The sequence below is a fragment of the Pseudopipra pipra genome, chromosome 1 (genome assembly GCF_036250125.1).
Source record: "Pseudopipra pipra isolate bDixPip1 chromosome 1, bDixPip1.hap1, whole genome shotgun sequence".
Taxonomy (NCBI): domain Eukaryota; kingdom Metazoa; phylum Chordata; class Aves; order Passeriformes; family Pipridae; genus Pseudopipra; species Pseudopipra pipra.
The window spans coordinates 107,043,423-107,068,673 of record NC_087549.1 but is presented as its reverse complement, the minus strand read 5'-3'; the positions used below and the strand labels follow the sequence as shown (position 1 = coordinate 107,068,673).

The window sequence follows — 25,251 nt, the reverse complement described above, 5'->3', positions numbered from 1 at the left end:
TCATCTGTTCAGCGAAATTTCAACCACACTTTATTCCAAAATACGTTTATTTCAAAGTATGCTGTGACAGAGGGCTGCTGCTTCCATTTTGCAATGTGTTAAAGAACTTGTATCACACCTATTTGGTGACAGGTAATTAAAATACAGGCTGCCAACTGAGGTTCAAAAGTCTTTTTCTTTGCATGAAAAGTAACAGTAATTCCTAAAAATAGTTGTATGACTGAAAGCCTGAGGTGATCTTTAGTACAATAACTGAAAGAAATCCAAAACCAAAGCCAAAGATAGACAATCAAAGTAAATAAACTTGGGTAAAAAGCATAAAAGTGTAAAATGATTGCATGTTTACAAACTTAGATTAAAAAGAAATGATTAGCAAAAAAAAAAAAAAGTAGAGAAGGCATTTTATTGTGTTCTGGATTTGTGGAACAAAGATGAAGCAATTCACCTCAGCTACCATTTACAATGTTTTTTTATAGTAAGTGCTTAGAGTATTGTTTCCAGCAGTGTTCTAACTCCAGGTTGAACACCCAGCATTCAGCATCACCTTGCTGCAGCTACTGTGCACCGATCTCTCTGAAGAGCTGGGGTCTAGTGGAGGGAGCCAGGCAGGATGGAGTGGGTGCCTTCTAGCTGGACAGTTCCCAGACCTATCTTTTAACTCTTCTTCCTCCACTTCCCTACTATATAACATAATAGCTGTGACAAATTTTATTTTGTTCTTTTTTTCTTGGTATAACTTGATATGTACAGCATACATACATTTTTTTTTTAGAAGAGGTGTATCATGGATCTAGCCTGTATCACTGAACTGCAGACAAACCTTATGACATATGTAAGCGTTTGACAAGCTTCGGGCTTCAATAAGGATGGAGACAATGCTTCCCAAAGGAAAGGATTACTTTCTTCAGCAGCTGGTTGGTTGATTTTCTGCCATATTTTCACGATGCCAACCACACTTGGATGTCTTCTCTCCAGCAACCGGTGACAGGACCTGAGGGAATGGCCTGAAGTTGTATCAGGGGAGGTTTAAGTTGGATATTGGAAAAAGGTTCTTCACCCAGAGGGCGGTTGGGCACTGGAGCAGGCTCCCCAGGGAAGTGGTCACAACACCAAGCCTGTCAGTTCAAGAAGCATTTGGACAATACACTCAGGCACATGGTGTGACTCTGTGGGATGGTCCTGTGCAGGGCCAGGTGCTGGACTCAATGATCCTTGTGAGTTCCTTCCAACTCAGAATATTCTGCAGTTCTAAGATTTTCTCCTGCTAATTTCTGCAAAGATAAGGACTATGCTATGACAAGACAAGTGGAATCTGAGCCAACGACAGCTATCAGTCCGTGTGTCCGTGTCCCCCCCCCCCCCCCCCCCCCGCTCGCTTCTGTAGCTTTATTACATCGTGGGGTGTTCACGTCGGAAGAGAAGAGCCCCCACCGCGGGGCACACCTGGGCCACCCACGCTGCCTCCGCCCGGGCTCTGCCCCCAGTGCCGCGGGGGTGTCTGTCCCGGGCCGGTCCCGGCGCATCCCCCGTTCCATGCAGGGACTGAGGCGCCGGGCCGAACCCCGCCTCCTGCCCGCCGGCCCCGCCCGTCCCCGCGGCCTGCGGCGCTGCTGCGGCGCTGCCCGTGTGTCCGGGCCGGAGCGGAGCGCTGGGTGAGCGTCCCTGCCGCCCCCGGGGAGCGGGGGGCGAGGGGAACGGGGGGGGAATGGGCCGAGGGGGATGCGGGGCGTCCTGCAGGCGGAGGGGCGGCGGGGCCGCCACTGCGGCCCGGCTCTTTCCTCCCTTCCGTTCCCTCCCTTCCCTTTCCCCGCCTCCTCCCACGGCGGTGCCGCCGCTCTCCCCGCGGAGGGGGCGCGTTTGGCTCCCCAGGTACGTCGCCCGCTGTCCTGGGACGGAGGGGGAGGGGGAAATAAGCGCGCTTGGCGGGGGCAGGGAGAGGAGGAAGAGGAGGAGGAGGAAGAGGAAGAAGAAGAAGGAGGTCACATGCGAGAGGTGGGCGGGGCGGGGCGGGGCGGGGGTCCCTCTGCGGGAGGGGGGTACCTGTGGGTCTCGGGGGATGCTCGGCGGGCAGTGCCGCCTCTTCTGCGCCCCCGCCTCCCGCATGCCCTGCGCCGCTCCTGCTGTTGGCAGGCCTGGAGGAGGAGGAGGGTTGCTTTTCCCCTCTCCTTGAGATCCTGGTCCGGCAGATACATCCTCACGGAGGTACGGCGACCTGTTTGTCCTGCTGGTAACGGTGTGAAACAAACCGGGGCGTGTGAACCTCCGGTCTCCATCGCGGGAAAATGTTATGCTGAGGGTTAATTTTAGCGTCGAGCTGGATTTAGGCAACTTTGGAGAGGCGCTATCCATTTTCAGAAGCCGAATTTAAAGTGGGTCATTCATTCTTGGAATGTGGCGTTTTGCATGTATCTGAGGGGTCGCCCTGGTAGATCTGCAGAGCGAGCTGGCGAAGCTCTCAATACTGTGATTTAATCTCCATTATCAGTTCAAGTTACGCATTGATGAAGTGCTTACGCTGAGCAGTTCCCAACTTCGCTGTAGTCAGGTGTGAGTAGACGCACTGATTGACTTTAACATGGAAAATATTCACCACAAATACTAAACTTGCAGAAAGAGGTTGTTTGTATGTTTGTTTGTTTTAAATCATGTTAGTGTGCTTAGAGGTATAAGGCCATTGCTATGTTTCTGCACAGTGTTGCCAATGCCTTTTATTATGTGCATTTGTCATCTTGGTTTTTACAATGCTATGTAGAATTGTGTTGAACATCAATTGCTGTGAAAATTGTTGGTTTGTGCTAGAAATCCTAGTGTTTTGGGGGATTGTTAGTCAATCCAACATTGTGAGAAAGCCCATTTCTATTTATAAGTCAATAGTGTTGTTATTATTTTTAGTAGGTGTTTTTCATCAGCTTTGCAGTTTTAAGTAGGCCAGATGCAGAGTGATTCAATTTCTCTTGATTTGTTGATGGTGTTCAGGGCCAGATACTTTGCATAAGATGCACCAATGGTCCTCTTGTTATGACAGAAATCCATGACTTTAAGTATTTAAATATTTGACCTTTTTAATGATGCTGAAATTTGTGAAATACTAACCTTAGTTCAGATGGACTAGGTCTTCTTTTTGGTGTATTTGAGTGTGGTTGGCTTGATGCAATGTGGTTTAATTTTCATAAATTCTCAAGTGTTTAGCCATGATTTTTTCAAACTGAGTTTAGCACAGTAGTTCTAGGCCTTTGTTCATGTGAAAGAGTGTATTTAGACTACCATATTAAACTTTGTCAGTCCATCCTAGTTAAACATTAAAGCTTTTTTGTTGAAATGTTTTACAGGGCCAAACCTTATTTCTAGTAAGCAGGACTAATGATTTCATTCAGTGAGTTAAGTCAGCATGCACAGTATTATCAATGTTTTTTCAGAAGATATTGATGACATGGTAATGGTAAAGCACACTCGTGACAGCGGGAACTGTGATTTGACATGTTTAGGCAGCAGCATCCAGCAAACTCATCTGAGTCACTTCAAAGGATCACAGATTTATTGCTTGTTAAACGTTCTCTAATTTAACTGTATCTGCTAAAAATCTGTTCTTAATTTGAAGTCGTTAGTGATTGTGTTAAAAGACAACTTGCACATTACCTCTCTGCCTCGCTGTCTTAAATTCATCTAGGAGCAGGATTAAAAATGAAAGGTTGAAAAAAGTAATGTCAGTAAAGAACCAAATGAATGTCATGTAATGATGTCACGCTTTTCATATGAAGTTCAGCTACTCAGTCATTGGCTGAAGCCCTGAAGCAGCATCCCTTCAGACATCAGGAGTTAATTTCTATTTTACACTGACAGCAAAACTAGATAAATTATGTGGAAGTGTGTTAAAATAAATATTTTCTGCTGAAGGTTCAGCTGTAGGTCTTTTCTAGAACTTGCTACTGTTTGGACTGGGTAATTATTTCCTTACAACGTCCTTTAAGCCTTAAGAAATAAAATGGAGGTAGTATGTAAAACCTGATATTTCCTTTTGCTTTGAAGCATCTTCAAGTGATATAAAATAGTAGTTAAGCATGAAAAAATATTTTAAAAGTTTGTCCTGTATTCTAAAGTGGATGTCAATTTCTTAAAATTCTGCATTTTTCAAGAGCTCTGAAGAATTTTTAGGCCTTGAGTTTGCCTGGGGTAAACTTTTGCACCATTTTGTGGAATAGTTTTTGAGTGGGTGACAGAATCCTGAGTGTTTCTCACTAATACATAAAATGACTGACCTGTTTCAGGAAGAGTCCCACAGTTCTCTGCTAGCAAAAGAATAGCTTTGCTTGTCCAAATAGTATCTGGCTAGCAGCCCTGGGGCATATGTTTATTGTTGCTCTGGAGAAAAACAAGCAAACAAATGTGTATGAGTAACCAATGTAACGAACCAGTATAGTGGAGAAAGTTTGTGGTGAAATCTTCATTTCTGAGAGCTCAAAGCCCAATACAACCTGGCCTTGGACACTGCGAGGGATAGGGCATCAGTAACTTCTCTGGCAGCCAGGTGTCAGTGTCCCACCACCCTCACAGTAAACAATTTCTTCCTAATACCTAATCTAAACCTACTCACTTTCAATCTGCAGCCATTCCCCTTTGTCCTATCAGTACATGCCCTTGTAAAAAGTCCCTCTCCAGCTCTCTTGTAGGCCCACTTTAGGTAGCGGAAGATGCTCTAAGGTGTCCCTGGAGCCTTCTCTTCTCCAGGCTGAACAACCCCAACTCACTCAGCCTGTCTTCAGCTTTTCAAGCTGACTTGCTCCAGCAGATCCACATCCTTCTGATGTTGAGGGCCCCAGAGCTAGATGGGGGCAACCAGAGCCGGGTGAGGATGACTGAAGAGCTGTTCTTTCACATGCTCTTTCACATATCTGGTTTAAGTTCATTTTAGAAGTGAAAGTCTGGGATATGCTGTTGAGAAGGAGTCCTGAGGGGAAGAGACAGTGGAGATAAAAGTAAGGGCAATGCTGATGCCAAATTTACAAGCTGTTTACTCTGCCGTTTTCTCAGCTCTTGCAGAATAAAAAATGAAGTGTTTGGAAAAGGACAGCAGTGTTTTGCAGGACATGGCTCAAGTAGCAGGGCTTCTTCAGCTGTAGGGAAAAACTAGTCCAAGGTTGGAGGACTCCGATTTGACTTTATGAATTTGAATCTCACTCTTGGGATGGGGGAAGGTGACACTTCTGTTCCCTCAGATGTTCTACTAGCCTAAAAAAATTATTTCCTTTTTTTTTTTCTTTCTCTTTTTCACCTTCTTTCAAAGGTCTGAGAAAAATATCATTCCATACGAATGCAGGATGTGTGCAACTGCCCTGTTACTTTTGTTAGGTCACCATTAGAGCATAGGAAATTGGGGAAACATCTTTCTCAAGGAAACTGGTGGTTTGTTGTTTTGTTTTTGTTTGTTAGTGATTTTGGTTTTTTTTACAGGTAGAAGTTATTTAAGGTAAGAACTGTTACTTCAGGATCAAGCAGAGCTACTCTAGGTCTGAACACTCAGATAAAGCCAAACTCTTTGTAAGGAGTTCTCTCCTGTGTGCTGGTAAATCTTGCCCTGCCCCTCCGATGGGAAACCTTCCCAGTCTTTAAATGTGTTGCATATTTGTAACTTGTAATTCCTGCTGTGTTGCTTAATTGAAAATCTAGAGTATTGCCACAATACTCTACAGTATCTTCTGCTTATGTTTGGGGAATTTTGTGGGTGTATATCAGTTTGAAATTTTCGGTCTTATTTTATTGAAGTGTCTGGTTTGGTTTGGTTTGTTTATTGGTTTGGTTTTTTTTAAATATTCCCTCATGTTCACTAAGGAACATTTGTTTTGAACAGAACAGTGCCTCAGACTGAGAGGTATTTTTAAAGGCACTGAAACCTTAAAATGCTTCTGAGGCAATGATGTGTTACAGCTGGAGACAGAATGAGTGCAGCTTGGAAGGGATTTAAGTGCCCTTCAGGAATGGGAGCAATGATATCAGGAGGTCACTAGTAATGTATCCGCTACAAGCGGATTTCATGAAAATTAGTTCTTGCGGTTATATAAACAGAAGAGGGAGAGAGTATGTCAGTAGAGTGGGTTTTGTTCATTTATAGCATTCATAGTAGAGAACAGTATAAAAAATGTGTCCAGGTAAGCTTTGGAGGCAGTCTCCAGCTCTTTGGGATTTTTATTCCCCCTGATTTACAATCGTCATTACTTCATCTTAGAATTTGGTTTTATCTGTGTTGGCTCTTAGTCTGGGTGTGTGCTAGGGTTGTTAGAAAACACACTGAGAGAATTGTGCTAATACTCCTTCAGGTTAATACAACTTTATACCAGATAGTCTCATTTTCTTGGACTTTGAATAAGCAATGTACCAAAGCAGTATACTCTGTCCAAGATAAAGGTGTCTCTGCCTAGATAAAGAATGATGTTGGACTTCGTGATGGTGAAAGAGCAGATGGTTATGACACTTAGTTCCTGGACCCTGAGGTCTTTCATTGGTTCCAGAGAAGGTATTTAGCAAACTCAGGTCTGGCCTACTGTACTACACTGGGTGAAATCCTGGAGTGCCTGTGACAGGCTGTTCATTGTGAGGTGGATACTGCCCACTGTTGCCGTGGGAGTTAGGTGCTGAAAAAAATCTCCCGGAGTAGTTAATTAGGGGTGAGATAAGAAAGGGTTTATTATGCCAAGGCAAAGATGTTACAAGACGCACGGAGGCCGTGCCTGAGATGTTACATTTTATAATACCATCCATCCAATCCCAGATGTGTCCACCCTGTGGCCTTTACTCTGGACTGCCCCGGGTCCACCCCTTGAGAAATGGGTCTGGGGGCTTTCGGGACCCCCTGTTCATCCCATCTTCATCTTCATCAGAGCACAAAGGGTACATAGTCACCCAGTTTTTGACCGTGTTCTGTGGTTTAGGCCAAGATACAAGCATTCTCCAAACGATCTGGGCCCTGCCTTGACAAAAGACTAAACATTTCTGCTGTATTCGGGGGTAGGAGTGATATAGGGAGCATAGAATGGGGTAAGAGGGTTAAGGAATGTGTAAACAAGGGTGCTAGAGGGAAAGGGACAAGGGATGAAGGGTTGCTGCTTTTAAAATCTCCTTATAAAACTTATAAGGCTTACCAATATTAGAAAAATAAAAAAAAAACCATTAGGGGCTTAAGGCATCACCACCCTGGCTGTGGGGTGGGATATTGCCCAGGCTCCTTCTCACGCAAAAAGCTGTCGACTCAGAACTTGCTAACTTGAAGACCATTATCTGAAATTGCCTTTAAGTATAACTTACATATTTGAATGTTAGTGTTATAATACCAGTTACTGTATTAAGCTCTGTTCTTGTGAGAAATTTTGGGTTTATCTGTGCCATGTATTATGTTCCTACAGAATAACAGGTAGTGTAAGCAGCAATGTAAGCCCTTTTATCAGAAAACAACTCTTTTAGTAAGGAGAGGAGAGGCAAAGAACTGGTATATGAGGAAAGTTTTTGGCAAGGAAATGCGTTATTCTTTTGTTTTGTTATGAATGAACTTTACTTCTCTCTCCGTTTCAGCTTTTCTGTGACCTTGTAGTTTTCACAGTGCTTCAGCATCCTGGCCATTAGATTGGCCATGTCATCCTATTTTACTCGATGGAAAGAAAAAATATTTTCAGATGAACTTTTTTAACCTTCACAGAAAAGCTGTTTATGGTGGGAATTCTTGGGCCATATTTAGTGTTGTCAGAGACATATGATAGGTATTCTAGGTTTTAAATATGTTTCAACAGCAGCTGTGACACAGTGTTACACTGTGTGTCTAGTTACTTTATACAGATATGATTTCTCTGGTATCTTAACCTAGACTAATATTACCTTTTCAAAAAATTGCATCTGTGTGACACTTTCAGTTTTGATTTTGCTGAGCTGTTGATAGCCTTTGAGTAAGCCTTTTTTTTTTTTTTTCAATCACATCTGTTATCTCAGTTAAATTCTGCTCTGTGCTTTTTTCCTTGGAAAGAAAAAAAATAACATAAGAGGTGCTGTTGCTCATGTGTGATACAGTAGTATAGTAAACACAAAAATAGTTTAAAACAAAGACCACAGAATGGAAGGAGAGGGTTAGAACAATGATAGAAAAGAGAAGTAGTGTTCTGATAGTGCATCTCTAAGATATGTGTAAAACTGACACATGCAATGTGTGCCATGTGCTTCTCTCAGTATGAATGAAAATAATTACATTAATTGTAAATGTAACCTGAAATCATGGGCTAGCTCTCACCATGTATTTATTAGTCTTTATTAGACTTTGAGGACAGGGAAGGACTGCAGTCCTAAACTTGATTACTTTGCATTTCACTTATTATACTAATTAATACTATTAATAAGTGTAAAATCTTTATTTTACTAGGACGTTTTGGAATTTAATTCTCTGTTTGGAAGCTTGAGTCACAGCCATAAGAATTAAGTGTTAAAACAAACAAAAAAACCCCCAACCAAACAAAAAAACCCCCCCAAAACCCAAAACACACAATTGCTTTAATTTAAATAGATGCAAACTTGCCTTTTTTTTCCAGGAAAAAAACCACTGTTGTCTATGGCTTGGGATAGGTCAGTGTATAAAACTTACTTAGCTAAATATTTTAGTGGTAGTTGAGTGAATGCAGTTATGAAGAAAAGAAGAAAGAAACATTACCATCTTACATATCTTGAAATCAAGGGGCGTGAGGATAAAGTATATCACCAATATACTGGTATGGATTCTTATTTCAGGATTTTTGATTTCCCTCTTAAATATTTTTACATTTCAATAAGCTTATAGATTCTATCATTTCACCTGCCTAGTAGATGAAGGGAGATTACTGATCTCTCCTCACTGGTACCCAGTACCAGGGCACGTGGGAATAGCTGAAAGCTGCATCCATCAGGGTAGGGTTAGATTTGACAGGAGGAAACATATCTTTACCAAGAGGGTGGTCAAACTCTGTAAGAGTCTTCTTTGAGAAGGGGTTGATGCCCCAAACTTGTCAGTGTTTAGGAGGCATTTGTGTATTGCCCTTCATGCCATACTAAAACTTTTGGTCAGCCCTGGAGTGGTCATACAGTTGGACTAGGTGACTGTTTCTCTCCCTTCCAACTGAATACTCTATTCTATTCTGCACTCATGATGAGTCAAATAACAATAAGACTGTTATTTGGCTGAAATGCCAGCAGTTTTTTAGCTCCAAGAACACTTTCAAAGACATGTAACACAAAGCTTATACATGGAAACAGGATTTTATTTTATTTTTCCAACTGTTTCAGGACAGGTGCTCCCAAACATTACTGCAATGTGCAGGTGTAGCCAGGAGCAGGTTAATGCTATCCTCAGTTTAGCTTGAAAAACCATCATGTAAAGTCTGGCAAAGGAAAGTCAGAGCCAGAACATTGCAAATCCCCTCCATCTTGTGGAGAGCCATATGCTATTGGGACTGCACGGGGAAAACCAATTTCTGTCTCACTCACATGTTTCTTGTGGCAAAGAATTAATGGCACAGTTTATATTCAACACAGTTGCTATGAACTCCACCTCTCCAGGCAAGTTTGCCCTAGGGTTTCTGGCAAGATTATGAATTATGGGCTGTTCATTTTCCTGGTAAGAGTCCTTCACCCAGACTCTGCAGAGAATGAACATGCCAGTCTGTAAACAGCATTTCTTGATAGGACATACTTTTTTTTGACCGCACATCCTTCCTGAAGTTTGTCATATAGAATAACCCAAACAATGGGACTGCCTGGAGCCAAAAGAAGGGGTGCCAGGTGCACCCAGACTCCTTCAAATCAGAGGCAGGCACTGGGTCAACCTAGAGATGATACAACAGTTCTGATAATACGTAACTCATGTTGAAAACAAAACAAAACAAAATTATCTATAAAATATTAATCTTTACGAGAAACAGGAAAGCAGATAACCGATGCAAAAGAAAGCTCTTTCTAGAAAAAAATCTCAAAAATTTTAAGAATGTGATTTTCTCTCTTTATTTGCTAATGCTTTTTTTCTGCATAAATTTGTATTTTGGCATTCAAAAATGCCAAACCCCAAAACCCTAGTGTATAATTATTTTTTCTCTTTTTAAATTATTTTGTTTTTTAAAAAGAACAATAACCAGTGTCATGTATCACGTCGGATGCAAAAACTCAAGTAATATGCATGAATATAGGTGAAGCAGTCCCTGTTTCCTGAGGAGTGAGAATGAGGATCAGTAACAGTCACACACAAAAGAGTATTGTGGTATTTTCAAAAGTATGACACATCTTGATGACAAGCACGCTTTTTTTGCCTTCCTAAACTCTCTCCACCACTGAGTTTCTTGCCCAGGGATGCATGAAAAGCGCTCTCGTGCCCGCCTGGCGCTTGTGTTGCCCACATGGAGAGCTGAAAAGCGGCAGCTCCTGATGAGGCAGCAAGTCTGGAGCCCTTCCAAACACAGGCTGTTTTGCACAAGCAAGAACCTATGGAGAAATGGAGCCAAGGAAAGAGAAGAGCTTACTCCCACTACAAACTTGTAATGGGCAAGAGAGCCAGGGCATGAGTGGTGCCTTGGAAGTGCCAGGGAAATGTTGTTGCTGGTAATGCTGAGATGGGTATGGAAACGTCTGGCCAGGTGACTGTATGACATTCCAAGGCAACTGTTGCTTTTTAATAGTCCCCAAGTGCCTGTAAGATAGCTGCCAGAAAGGATTGAAGATTTTGCTTTTTATATGCCCACTTGAAACCACCTGAGAATGTTGGTGTGATGAAATGACTGATTATGTCATTCAGGTACAAAGGAACTTTTTTTTTATTATTATTAATGAAAGAAACTATAGTAAACAATCCTCTAGCACACAGTTTGTGATTAATCAGTTTGCAGAGCTGGTGGTATGAGTGCATAAAGCTGCCAGGCGATGTCTGTTCAGGTAAAGAATCTCAACATTTTGATGGCAGCTCAGTGTGACGAGACAAGCCCTGCCATATGTCCAAATGTGGATCTGATGGATCAGCAGGCAGAGCAAGGCTGGAGACAAATTCCCTTGCTGTGAGTATCCCCCATCCAGAGGGCTTTAAGGCAAAAAACAGTCTGTGCAGACTACATGGAATTTATAAACTGAATCTGAGGTTTTGAGTCACACTTCAAAACAAACTGGTAGCCAGTGCATTAAAAGCCAGCATGCTTTTCTCTTTGCAGAGGGCCTCACAAGGCAAATGGATGCTGAACTAGCACATCCTGAAACAATTAGCTCTGGCTGTACTAATTGCATTTCCATACTGTGCTGTATCTAGCAACAATCCAAACTGGAAGTAACAACTTCCTATATAATTGGCAGTGAGTGCCACAGCAAAATAAAAAATTAGTCACGTATTTTAGCCAATGTAGATGGAAATTTTTTTTGGAGGTGCACGTGTTACTTGGCTTTTTTCTTTTATTTTTATTTTTCATTAATGACATTGATGGCCTGATCTGATGTTTATATCTCATCACAGACGTTTTCCTATGACCTGCTGGGAGGACTTCCAGTACAAAGCAAGTGTTGTTTATAGCACTCGAGTGCAGTGATTCTGCTCACACCCTCGGCCCAAAGGTCATTGTAGCACTCAAGACACCTGACCAAACACATACCACATGTGTCTCTCCCCTCTACAGTTCTTTACCACCCATGTTTGAGGCAGCTGCTGTAGAAACATAGGAGGAAGATTTAAGGTTGTATTGTGCTCGGCCGTCCTTGTCTGGTGCTTTCAACTGCCATAAGGATGTTCTGTGTGACTTGACCTAGACCTTGACCATCCCTGGTTGACTTGCCTCTTCCTCAGCTGTGATGTCTGTGCAGCTCCCTGAACCAACTTTAGTTTCCCCCTGTGCCCTTGTCTCCTCCCTGGTGTTTGCCTAGCAGCGTGTTACAGATCCCCTTTTGTGCTGTGACTGTGTTCTTGCAGATTGAAGTTGAAACACTGTTGAAATGCAGGAGTGGGAAGGAATTTCTTTTTTGTGGTTTACTAAAAGACAATCCCCACAGGAGGAGGCAAAGTTTTGTTCTGAGATTTCAAAAAGCTGTTCCCCCAGCGTTGCAAAAACTTGTCTGATGTGATTTGTACCACAGGATATATAGCTTAATCTTCTGAGCATTTTGCGGAAAATTAGATTTTCTGTGTGTTTCCATGAAACTTTTGTAACCTTCTTAGTCCACTCTTTCTAGAAGCTTTAATTGGAAAAAGGTTCTCATGGAGGATTTGAGGGAATAATACATCTAACTGCTCCAGTTTTATAAGAAATTTAACCTAAAAATTCTTGTTAAAAGCCTTGTAGTCAGAAGAGGCTTAGGGTAATTGCATGACCTTTAACCACTGGTTACATACTTTTTTTCCCAGAGAGACGCTGTCTGGCAATCTAAGTTGTCACAGCAGCTGAATTTATAGTGTATGTGCTTTATAGAATGATTACTACAGTATTCAGGGGCTGGACTTCTAATCTTCTGGTTATGTCAGCTCTGGATGTGCTAGTAGCTAATACTGCCATTTTTCTGGAATTGTATGTAGATCTAAATCTGGACAGTGCTCCCTTATTTCCATCAGTCTAATTGAACATTAATTCTCTTGTTTCACAAATCCTCTGAGAGATGAAGGGAGAGTAGACATTATTTTAGGAACAATTTTTAGAGCCTACTCTCCTAATTCTTAGTCATGAGTTTAGCAAAAAGAGACCTTACAGAAAAGAAAATACCTATTGGAATCGCGAAGGTTTTGTGACTAATGTGTTTTGGTTTTGTTTGTTTAGAAATCCTTTCTTTATGGATCAGCCTTCTAGTGATGGTGAAACTGGAAGAAGACCACTCTGAGCAAACCCAGGATGAATCGGGTGCCAGGTGACGCAGAAAATGCTCACAGTAGCAGTGTGGAATCTTGTCCTTCCTTGCGGGATGTCCACTCCATCAACCCAGCGCAGCTGATGGCAAGGATTGAGTCATATGAAGGCAGAGAGAAGAAAGGCATATCGGATGTCAGACGGACTTTCTGTTTGTTTGTTACGTTTGATCTCTTATTCATAACCTTGCTGTGGATAATAGAATTAAATGTGAGTTGTCTTTTCAGTAACCTTTAGACTTTATTGAAGTATTTATTCACTTCAGAGGTGGTTAATAAGTTGCTTCTTTCTATCCAAATTATATGCTATTTGTATCTATTTGAATTTAAGCAGCTTATTACTTTTAAGCTTTCATGACCATGGTATCTACTCAACTGCATCTCCTTTTATTCATTAGGATATATGTTTATCTTCTTATCATGAAAGCTTTTCATGTTTCTGTAGTCTGTGAGCCATGCTGAAGAAACCATTGGAAATCCAGTTAACTCCTCAGGCATCAAATAAACAAAAAAGTCACTGTACATCTTTGAATTTGGCAAAAAGCGTGCATTTTAAATGCTGCAGGGAGTAGCACCGTGGCATTTTGAGCAAAAGGCAAGGCTTTCATAGTTACGTTAACATGGTGCTCACACAGCCATGCAGTGAACAGCTAGGAGGGGGGAAAGCTGATCTTCCTTATTTATGCTGGAAACAGACAATCACACCTGATGCAGTAGAGTAACCAAGAGAAAGCCATATTTAGAAAGTTATTTGTCAGGTGGTCATAGAGGCAAGGGAGAGGAGAAGAAATAGAAGAAATTGGGAGTTGGAGTGAATAGTCTCAGGAAAACACTGTCCAGCAGTATAGTTGGAAAAGTGTGGAAGTGTCTAGACTGCACTGCTTTGAGATGGTGAGCATATGTTGTTGGCCTGCTTTGATACCTCCTTTCCTTAAAAAGATGACAGTAGTCAAACTCAAAGCCTTCTGTTGGTGTTGTTTTACATAACTATTTCATGCAGTGCTTAATTACAGAATTTCATATTAAAAACAATACGAGTTGGACACTGAGGTTTTTAATTTTCCACTAAGACAAATATTCCTCTTGTTCTCTGACCCAATACATCTTAAATTATTTTCTTCCTAAGCCTGTTTGAACAGTAAAGTGATTAATCCTTCTGCTAGAAAGAAAGATGGTGACTAAGGAAGATGTAATTTCGTATCTCTTCAGCAAATGAAAGAGTTAAACTTGCCTGTTAGTTATTTGTGGGAGAATGGTCTAATAGTTGCAGCTTCTGTGTTTTTTATAGTGGGTCCTTTTGCTCAACTCTTCTAAAACAAACTGAATATGTGCTGATAAGGAAAAGATCTGAAGTATAAATTCAGTTACTGTTTTGTTTCCTATTTGCTAACATGTGACTAATGACATCTGGTTTTTGGGTGGCTTTTTGATCAGCTGTTTTGATCCTCCTTATAAGACATAAAATGCTTTGTGAATTCATGTAACAGACCTTACATTTAATCATTTCTTCTTCCCTCAACAATTTGTTTGCTTTTATTTTGGGCCAGTCTGAAATGTAACTTGCCTAGGCCAGAGGATAATCCTAAATGTTTTCACTTTGAAAAGTGTATATAATCATGAAAAACAAATAACAGTAATCTTGAAATTAACATTCTTAGCATATAGGTCCTCTGTATTTAGTTTAAGGATGTTCTTGTACATCATCAGGGAACTATTAGTTTCACCCTTCACATTTGTGTATATTTTGTTTTCAGTAACTTCTGTTCTAAAGCTGTATGCGGTGTTGTTTCTTTGTAGGTAAAAGGAGGCATTGAGACTACATTAGAGAAAGAAGTCCTACATTATGACTACTCTTCTTCATATTTTGATATATTTGTAAGTGTTCTTCCAAAAAGAAAAAAGAGCAGCAAAACTGTAGTTTCTCTGTTCCTCCTTCCACAGATGTTTCCTACTTTGAGTCCTGTGAAAAGGCTGATCTTTTCTTGATAATTTAGATCAGAAAGACTTGTGCAAAGTTTCACCCAACTAGGGTTTGCCCAGTCCTGCTCTGGAAGCAGGCTCATGGAGCCTGTGGATGGAGAAGCTTAGAGACACTGAAACTGCATCTTCAGCTTTGGGGGGAATGGAAAAGCAGATGAAAAACTCAGTGAAGAATGTGAGACTGGTGTAACATAAAGGCAGTTCATTAAGAGGACAAGACCTGTAGTCCTCCAGCTATAAATAAAATCATTTTGTTTAAACCAATGTTTTTGTCCTTCCACAGGCATAAGTTGGTTGCAGTCAGGAGACACTTGTTCACAGGTTTTTTCAGGTTTCTGTGTTTTAACTCAAACACTAAGAACAGATTACATTCTACATTCCTGTCTTTCAGCAGTGCTGTAGCTTTGCAGTTGCAATGCATTTTGCACTGCATGGCCCAAATAAAAGGTGTTTCTTTATGGTTTTCCTAAAAGGCCCCATGTTTTTGCAAGATCGTTAATTGTGCCAGAACTTTTTTGCCTGGCAGAGGTGACTTGGTTTGCCATCAGTCATTATGTATTAATGCCTATATGCAGAATCTCTCTTTGAAATTGGTATAAAAACCCGTCCTTGCTTCTGCATCAGACCATTTGCTCTGTCAAATGGACTTAGGTACTGGATACAAAAATTTCATAAGTTAGCAAACTATGATACTTCTCCGTTTCTCACTGTTTTGCTGGCAGGTTCTCCACAATATACCGTACTGCAGAAGGCAAAAAATGTCACCTGTAAATATTGGTGCTCTGGAAATTCTTTTGTCCCATAGTTGAAACAAGGATTAAGAACATGTAATGCAAAATAATAGATTTTTATTCCCTGTGAAGGGACTAGATCATTTGAATTCTGCAAAATGATTTGTGGGCTTATACAGGATTTCCTCTGTTTCCACTACACATTTGCATAAGATTAAATGGGTTCATTGTACTTTTAGCCATAGTACATTTTTAAGCATTTGTTTCACATTTTTTAGATTCTGAACACATCTTTAAAACAAGTTGGAGACAATCTAATACGCAGGAATAAACAAGGAAATTGAAGGTTAGGGTCCCTGATCAGAAAGCTCATCTGTCTGCTATTGATTTAATTTTCTGGCCTAGAAATACCATAACTTACCTTTCTTTACTGCAAAATAGTCAGAATGACTTGATAGTGCAGGCATTTCCATAAAGAATAATGGATTTTTGCAATGTTAATATTTAAAAAAATACTAGAAGTATAGTAAGTAGAAAATTGTTTTTAAAAATTCTTCTCATTTTCTAGTTGCATTTGTGAAGTCTTTACAGTTTTTAATGATATTCTTGTGCAGTAGCACACCACTAAGATCAATGAGATGCACAGTGATGCTCAAGGTATTTGCTGGAGTAACTGCATCTAGATTTAATTGCTTAGATTCCAGTCAGGTAAAATGATCATGAACATACTTTGTGTAGTTTTCTTATGTTTCTAACTTATTTGTGGAATTGCCCGTGCTTGCATGTCTGAGCCTATGTAGGCATGTGAGTGTTGTAATTTGCTTTACAAATGGGAAATTATGTTTTATTTCTGTTTTATAAGCACACGTTCAAATTTGTTTCTCGATAACAGAACTTATATTGTCCTGTTTTAAGTTGTTTTGTAAGCAGTCAGTATATTCAGTGAGATGAGAATCTCGTGGTTCTTCTGTGTTCTGAATTAACCAACAAATGTTTTTTTCCTTTCTCTATAGCTACTGGCAGTCTTTCGATTTAAGGTGTTAATACTTGCATATGCAATGTGCAGACTGCGCCATTGGTGGGCAATAGCTGTGAGTAGTAGCCAAGCATAATGGACTTTTTACTAGAATGGATCAGACAGAATTTTAGTTGCCACTTAACACTCGTATGTGAAGAATCCTCTTGATGCTATATATAAAAATTCGTTGTACAGTAACACATTAAAAACTTCTTTTCTGGAAGATTTTCAGCCTAGAGGCAAGAATTTAATAGTACAGTGGGTGTGGTTCTTATTAGGTATCATGTTAATACAAATTGAAGACTTATTTTTAATCCAATATGGATGGCTAGTCATAACTGCTTGTTACCTCTGACTTGTTAATTAATGTTGGAAATATATTTGCATTTGAAATAGTGAACCGTATTCAGAAACAAGAATTGGCATTATTGTACCAGAGATCCAGCTTCCATTAACTCCCACATTCTTAATTTTTAAAGTTTTTGGTGCCACACGTTGAGCACTAGTACCTGTATTGCTTCATGCTGCAATATAAAATGTTGAATATGCATCCCTTCTTAAAAAGGAACCTCTTGAGAACTGTAGGCAATCACAGTGGTTTGGAGCCAATATCTTTAGTGCAGCTGTACTGTGTTGATAAGGAGGCAAAACTTGGTGACAGATTCGTACTTCCACCAGTCAGTACAATTACAGATTGTAATACAACAGGCATATTGCTGGCTTAGTACTTTGTGGATCAGTAGATCAGTACTTTTTTCTTCCCTTGCACTGTGTTAGGTGCATGTAGAACATGTTCACGTATAACTTTCTCCAGGTGAGTAGCATGCAGTTTGTTTTGTAGTCTGAGGCTACATGCCATGATTTTTATAAATTGTATTACTAGCATGGCACAAACACATACATAATGGTAGCTGCTGCTCTGACTGTCCTTATATTTAATGTGTATCTTAAAAATCCTTGCTCTTGGTTGCGTAGCTTTGGAGTATTTTTTAATCCTCTAAGTTGATGCCTTTGTTTGTGAGAGTAAACTCATCATGGTAGTAAGCAATTAGATATATAAAGCTCCACTGAAGGTTTTGCAGAAGCCTTTGATCTTAACATCCTACCTGTGATTACCAGAAGCTAACTGGCTAGTTAGGTTCTGCTGTTTAAAGAATTGCTGGACCCAAATGCACTAGTAGAGATAGAAGCCTTGCTTAAGTGAACAATACTTGTCCACTGCTTTTTGGGGATTTTTTTAGATGTTTTATGCAGCCTGCCATTTTTTAGAGAGTATCAAGTCTCCAGAGAGATAAATTTTTCACAGTATCAGTGTGTGAATAAGAACATTTATTCAAATTTACTCCTGTGAAGATATTTTGTTCTTTGAAATGGATCTTTTGATTTGGATAGTACTGAAAAGTGTTTGAAACAATTGCTGTTTTCTTTTTTCCCAAGTTCATAAGTAGTTTGGGGTTTTTTTAAGGGACTTGGTGAATAGAGAAGTGCATCTGCATTGCACAGTAAGATCACAATTTATGTAATTGAGTCAGTAGAGATGCTACACAAATGTTATCTGCTGTGTGGAAATCAATGTTTGGAGGTGTTTGTATTAAAAGTTTATTAAAGAGGTTATTTTAATAACACTTTAAGTTAGTTGTATCATGTTTGTTACATTTTATTAATCTATGTGATCTTGCTGTTGTTAATAAATATTTAAAGTTGCAAATAATGCATAATGGCAGAAATGAGAAAGTAAATCCATTTATTAGTTTAACTGTTCTGTCTCTTTCAGTTTACAACAGCAGTGACCAGTGCCTTTTTATTAGCAAAAGTAATTATTTCACAGGTATATATTCTAATAAAATGTTTGTTTCACTTTGTTGTTTTCTTAAAAGCAAAATTCTTCAGAATAATTTTTGTAATGTTTTGTTTCCACCCAGCTGTTCTCACAGGGTGCTTTTGGCTATGTGCTGCCCATCATATCCTTCATACTTGCCTGGATTGAAACTTGGTTCTTGGACTTTAAAGTGTTACCACAAGAAGCTGAAGAAGAAAACAGTAAGCTCTTGATATTTCCCCTCGATTGCTGCAGTTGGCAGTGTTTGATCCCCTGTTACCTGGCATAATATTGCTTCTTTCAGCATCTCAAAATTTGAAGAGCTGTGGGAAAAATGAAATCATATGGCATGATTTTTCTTTTTTGGGAAAGGAACATATACCTTCAAAGAAGTGAGGTTTTAATTGATTTAGGGAGGCAAAGTTAAAAGTTACAAGGGCCAGATCAACCATTTCATTCAAGCCGTTAGGAATGCATATCATTTTGTATCCTTAAGATACAAAACTTTAACTGACTTGGGCTTGTAAAACTTTATTTTTTGGGTAATGCAGAGAATAAGTGTCTGGCTCCTCTTTTAGACACAATAAGTAATTCAATGTCACTAACTCTTCTTTTGAGGTAGAAAAGGAAAGGCAAACAAGTGTTGTAGAGAGTCTTCTTCATGCACAGGCAGAATGAGACCAGAGCAAGTATGAATTTCAGCCACTTCAAGATGAGGCAGCAGGTCATCTGATGCTCGATGTATTCAGCTAAATGGAGGAAACCATTGTTTTAGTTGAAAGAGAATATTGGTTAAGTGGTGAGGAGAAGAAAGCATACAGGTGCTTTGTGATTTTTCAAAAGCACTAGAGTAATTATATAGCCAGCCTGTTGTTTATGCATCATTACCTGAAATACAGGCTGAAACTCCGTTGGAAGGGCATGTTTATCTGTTAGGTATACTTTACATAGGCATGGATGCCTCCATGTTTTTTGTGCTCTGAATGCAACCTTTCTACTTTGATCCCTTCCCTCTTCTGTTTCACCGCTCTAAGAAGTTGGTTAAGTGAGAACAGTGACTAGAGAAAGAAAAATTTAGGGTAACTTTTTTGTCTTTTGAGGAGGTGAGAAAATACAGCTGCATCAGACCATTATCTAATTAGATAAGAAATCTAACAAGTTCAAAGACTTTTGCATTTTTTCATATTGAATTTTTATAGGCAAGGAAAGTATTCGATGTAAATACTTCATGAAGGTTGCAGAAATTAAGTATGTTGAGACAGATAGGTGAAAGCAAGCCATTAATGAGAAGTCATAGTGGCAAGTGAGAAAACATTTGGTTGGTTATGTGTGGCACTTCACTGATCATTAAAAATATACTCCAGATTTTTCGTTAGCCAGCGAATATTGATGAATTTACATACGGCATCCTAATCATGCAATTGCACATAGTAGGAGGAAGGATTCCTTAATTCATGTGTACAGTATCTCTGTTTTGCTAGTGCATGTCACCTTAGCTGCCTAAAGTTAAATAGAAGACATAAACGTTAAATTAACTGTTGACACTTTTTAAAAATATATTTATCTAAAGAAGTAACTAGTTAAGAATGCTAATATATAATACATTAGTCTTCAAGATTCTTCATTAATATTTGATTTTTAAGATGCTTTGTATTAGCATTGAGGAATTATTTTTGGATGTTTTTCCTTTTAGGATTTTTGATAGCACAGGATGCTTCTGAACGAGCAGCTCTTCTTCACCCAGGAGTCCTCTCTGACGGGCAGTTCTATTCTCCCCCTGAATCTGTAGCAGGTAGTTATGTTCACATGAATGATTTTTCATATTCACTTTGAAGTCCTGCATGTTCCACCTCCTTCAAGAGGGTAAGGGGGGAAGGGTGAGGGGGAAAAAACATGGTTTTATTTTTAATGAAAAGTGTACTTTACCATCCTAAAATGCAAGATTCTTTTTTATTCAGTATATTCTTTTTGTACAGTAATTCAGTTTAGTTATTACCTATCAGACGGGTTACAATACACGTAGTTAGTGTATTGTACGTCATGTTCTGACTAAAAAACAAGATAAATCTGAAAGAAAATGGCACTGCAACTGAAAGGAGGCAGTTATGGATTGCTTCTGCCATCAATGATCCTTACAAGCCCCTTTCAGTTTGAGATATTCTATGACTGTGATCTCTTTTCTGCTTGCAATAGCATTTATGCAGCCGTGCACTATTTAATCCAGCCTAAACTTGGAGCTTTACGGTATCTTAGAATAGACAATGAACCTGAAACTGCTATAAAGCAAGCTGAAGTTTCAATCAGAGGCTTTCTCTGTTCTCATAACAAAAAGAAAAAGCCCCCTCTGTGTAAAAAAGCTTAGCTGTGCGGGTATATTAAACTGGTGGCTACTGTTAAGTACATCTTGACTCTGCGTATCATATGCTTTGCTCCAGTTGAGGTATGAGCTGAGTAAGTCAAAAATAAATGTAAATACCTCAAGATTTCAGAATGTGTTTGCAAGCATTTCAAGGAAATGAATAATTTCTTTGTGGGTTGACTGTATTTCAGTTACCTGAGGATGCACTGTGAACCCCTAAATCCTATGTCAGTCTTTTTATCTTAAAAATATAAATCTCTTCTGTAAAGCTATGCTGTATTATGCAATATAATTAAAATAATATCTGCTAATTGCTACAGATAAGTCTGCCTATCTTGCATTATATAGTTATACACGGTGATATTTTTCATTTTAATGTCTGTCTCTATGGTTTCTCTGTGCTGAGCATTTTGGCTTAATGAATGACTTCGAGCTCCATCTAGGGGTGACAAAGCATTAAGGTCGAGTATAACTAATAATTCAAAGTCAAAATGGATTTTAGTTAAAACTGTGAGTTTATCTTGAGGAATAATGGTTGGAAGATTTATACTGGATTCAGCCTGGGGGGTTTTCTTGGCAACAGAATATACAGTGTGAGAAGAAATATAAGTGGAGCTAACATGGTTTTTTTAGATATTTTGGCTGGGTCAGTGTTGCAAGTGCAGTGAGGTATCATGTCTCAGCATGCATGTGTTGACTACAGGTGTATGATTGTTCCCTTCATTTCAGCTTATCAAATGGGATTCAGTAACAGCTCAGGTGCCTTCTAGTCTGCCCTGACTGCTTTGTTTAAGCACCCTTTGTGGGTATGAGGATTAAAAGAAACAGTCATATGGATATGTTTGAACTAAACACACACAGTGGTAGTCACGAAGTAAAACTGCTAGATAATATACAGCAAAAATAATTCAAAATTAAAATATTTTCTTCAAAAATCTGCATTTCTTTCTGAGAAGACAAACTATGGATTGGTGTAAGAGAGCAATTTCTGGTTAGTTACTCTTACATGTTGATTTGAAAATATTTAGGAAGAAACTCTGTGATCATGCAGAGGGGAATAAACCCCTCTGCTGACATGGCAACATTTCTAAAAACAAACATTTGCTTTTAGGAGGTTATGTTTAAAACAGACTGTTGGACTTTTCAGCATATTTATCTTTCTTGAAGGCACACATGTCCAGGGCTATACCCAAGGCCCACTTCTTTATATGGATTGATCCTTCATCTTCAACATCAGACTTGGTTACCAAGTAACTGTTCTGGAGGTAGCAAGTGGAAAATCAGCCTGGAAAGAGTAAATTTATTCAGTTTCTGTACAATTTGAGCTTCAAAACAAAAGGCAGATATGCTATTACAAAAAATGAAAAAACTTCAGAGTAACTTTTCCAGAAAAAAATGCTTAACCCCTTTGTCTGTCCCTTTCCTTTGTGAGAGGGAATGTGCATACATAGTTCAACTTTAAATTCAGGCTAAAAGCCCAAGTAAGTCTACAGGTGTTTTATCAAAGACAGTTCTTTACTCACCTTGTTGGATTCTTTTCTTTGGGAGCCTCATTTAAACTGCCCAAGACACATGTGGTGAAAGGCATGTGCTGATAATTTCCTCAGCTGTCCCTGACAAGGGCTGATTGCTGCAAGGGCTGACTGCCACCTCAGATGTGGGCACAGACATCTGTGGCTTGGGCTGGAAGTCCAGGAAATGGGGGTCAGTGCTGCTCACCCTGCTTGCTTCTTGTCTTCTTGCTCTCCCTGGAAGTGGCTGATCCATCAAGCCACCTCCCTGCAAAGCAGTGCCTCCAGCAGGAACTGGCTCTGAGCAGGTAGCCCTGTAACTAGCTAAGGTTTCTCTTTGATGCCTTCCAGGGCTTTGTCAAAGCAGAGAGCTGAGAGTGGGCAGGGCATGAGGAAAAGAGAACTGGGCAGGGAGAGGCAGAGGGAGCTGGTTTCCGGCTTAGAGTGAGACAATCTCTTGCCAAAACACTAGATTATAGAATTTATTAATTTGTAGCAGCAGTATTTCTGTTTGCTATGAAAGTGTCTTCTGAAGTTGTCTTCCAAGGGGCAGGGTGTAACAAGTGGGAAAATCTGCTTGTCAGTGAGTAAATGTGGAGTTGATTGTCCTGAGTATGTTGTCATGAAAATTTGAAGTCTAACTGAATCCGTTGACAGGATATTTCAAGAAGGATCCCAGTGCTGGGGTTTGGGTTTGTTAACTGTGACAAAAAAATCCACAAACAACTTTCAGTGTGAAACATTTGAAAATATAAGAAATCTGAAAGAAAAAGTAAATTTTTTTATGGGAAATAGTTGCTTTGAATTGCCTTTTGATAAGCCAGTACTGGTGGTGGTCTGATTTTTTCTTTTTCCCTTCATCTTTTTTTTTTTTTTTTCTCTCAGCTGATCTAATAGCATTTTTGTCTTCCCTTTCAGGATCTGATGAAGACTCAGAAGAAAAGCAAGACAGTGAAAAACCAATTGTATAGCAAATATGAGAAAGCAGGTAAGTTCCTTTGCATAGGACCTGGATATTCCTAAAACTGTGTTTTTCTTCTTAGTTCCTTCCCAAATAATCTGAATGGTGGTCTAACTCTTAGGAGTTCTTCTTTTTTGAACTCACTTTGTCTCTCTTAGCAGTTTAAAGCAGGAAATCCTACCAGGCTCTTGAAAGCCTGGAGGTGGGGTCCTCGGCATTTATTCGTTGGCTGTCCTGGAAAGGACAGTGGTGGACCAGATGTGTAAAAACTCCTTTCTTTGCTAGGTGGCAGAGATACTTCTTTGGAGATGGCAGTGCAAGAGTACTAGGAAGAGATTTTCTTTGGTTTAGGTCTAGGGCAAGTAAAGATTTCATGGGCGAAACTACTTTGGTATTTCTCCTCTTCAGTCTGTTTAATACTACAAGTGGGTTACATTTGGACCAGCTGTGTCTTAAGATTTTTGTAGTGTACTTTGTTTAAATATGAGAGATTATTTCATTATTTTGGAAATTACTTCATTTACTTCTGGAATTATCTTGCCCCATGCTTTCTCTTCACCACCCACAGCAAAGCTCCAGCTATGGGAGATATTAAATATCCTTGAAGCTGAAGCTTCTGATTTGAAGGTCTCATCTGGAAGAGTGGATGACCTTTTCACCCTCTGTGTTTACAATGTCTGTTTTCTTTACTCCCATCTTCATTCATCCTGACTTGTGTAATCTGTTGCAGAAAGAAAATCTTGGAAGGAAGTTGTTGGGGTTTGGAAACTGGCAACAGAGTCTGTGGCTGACTTGCTGGTGGAGCTGCTGACAGGAGAATTTACTCCTTAGAAAGTAAAGGGAATGGTTCCCATGTACTGTAATACCTCATGAAGATGTACCTTGTTGACATATGTATATTAGGTTGCCTCCCAGGTGGTATGAAAGTATTCGTCCACAATGTATTTTATTATTCCATGATTCCTGAAGTTGATCTTCTAATGACTAGGTAATTACTGGAAAGTGTTGTCTTGTGTACCTAATCAAGAGACTGGTAATATAATGAAGTAAAACTCCTCTGTGGTGGAAGTATATTTAATAATTGTTGGGGCTCACTAGATAAAATTATTTTATGTTATTGCAATTTGTCATTAGTTTTATGTTTACTTTTTTTTAATTCCATGCATTTTCTTTTTTTTTTTAATGGATATGTTCACTTTCTAAAATAAAATGTTAAAACATGGGTAATGTATAATGATATTTTGTTGCTTTGTCATTAGAAAATCTGCATATACCACTCCTTTATTTCTCGTGGGGTAATAAGAATTCCAATTTGCATAGATTTTGTGCAAATTTGTTGTAGGGCTGATTGCCTGTAGGGATGCTGGGATAGTGGTAGTGGCACGTCAATACTTTGTTGCATATATGATATCAAAAGGATGCAAGGAGCTCTTTGAAGTAACCTGTTTCCCACTTCTGTACTGGTGGTGATGTTCTTCAGGTTCAAGGAGGAAACTGGAGTAAGTGAGCCTTTGCAAACACTAGTATTAATTACACCAGTAGTGAAGTGAAGGTAGTTAGTCATTCAGCTTGCCTGTGCAAGATGTGTACTTCCATATACAGGTCTTACATGTTAGCTGATGCTTGATCAAAAACGTTTCATGTAACACCTAATTCCTACCTAAAGAGGAATGTAAGTGTTGCTGCTTTTCTTCTAGAGCCATTAGGTTTTATTAGCAACCTGCAGAGCAAATGCTAAGTACCAGTGTATTCCTCTCATATTAACTCGTGCGTATGGGCCGCATTGCTTTGTAGTTTTTCCATTGCCGTGGAACAGCAGCTTAGCAGGCAGAAGACAAGGTGAGCTGTGTTCTCGTCGTATCACAGCTTTTCCTTGAAGCAGTGGTGACTGTTTCAGTTTACAGGATTTTTCCCTTATTCAGTCTCAGCAAATCAGTAACTAGCAGCAGAGGGTTGTAAGCCACTGCAACTGTCAAACAGCCATGCACTTCATGAAATCGTAGAGGGATA

The 25,251-nt window shown here is 39.6% G+C and overlaps 1 protein-coding gene and 1 long non-coding RNA gene across 5 annotated transcripts; one reads left to right on the top strand and one right to left on the bottom strand.

Annotated features, from left to right (window-relative positions):
- Positions 1–389: 389 nt before the first annotated feature.
- Positions 390–2,156, bottom strand: LOC135421502 (uncharacterized). Its single transcript, XR_010434035.1, has 2 exons — positions 2,041–2,156; positions 390–1,271 (listed from the first exon to the last, which is right to left on the bottom strand). It is a non-coding gene; the product is annotated as an uncharacterized LOC135421502 (long non-coding RNA).
- STARD3NL (STARD3 N-terminal like) lies at positions 1,546–24,463 on the top strand. Of its 4 annotated transcripts, none has more exons than XM_064670005.1 (9): positions 1,546–1,652; positions 12,777–13,073; positions 14,660–14,737; positions 16,587–16,664; positions 18,366–18,419; positions 18,514–18,631; positions 20,104–20,202; positions 23,199–23,268; positions 23,972–24,463. In XM_064670005.1, exons 2-8 carry the CDS (start codon positions 12,849–12,851, stop codon positions 23,249–23,251), a joined length of 705 nt encoding a protein of 234 aa, XP_064526075.1. In that variant the 5' UTR covers positions 1,546–1,652; positions 12,777–12,848; the 3' UTR covers positions 23,252–23,268; positions 23,972–24,463. The 4 variants fall into 4 exon arrangements, with proteins under 4 accessions (XP_064526075.1, XP_064526082.1, XP_064526068.1 ...); XM_064670012.1 differs by lacking the exon at positions 1,546–1,652 and adding an exon at positions 1,760–1,869; XM_064669998.1 differs by lacking the exon at positions 1,546–1,652 and adding an exon at positions 2,091–2,202.
- The last annotated feature ends 788 nt before the right edge of the window (positions 24,464–25,251 follow it).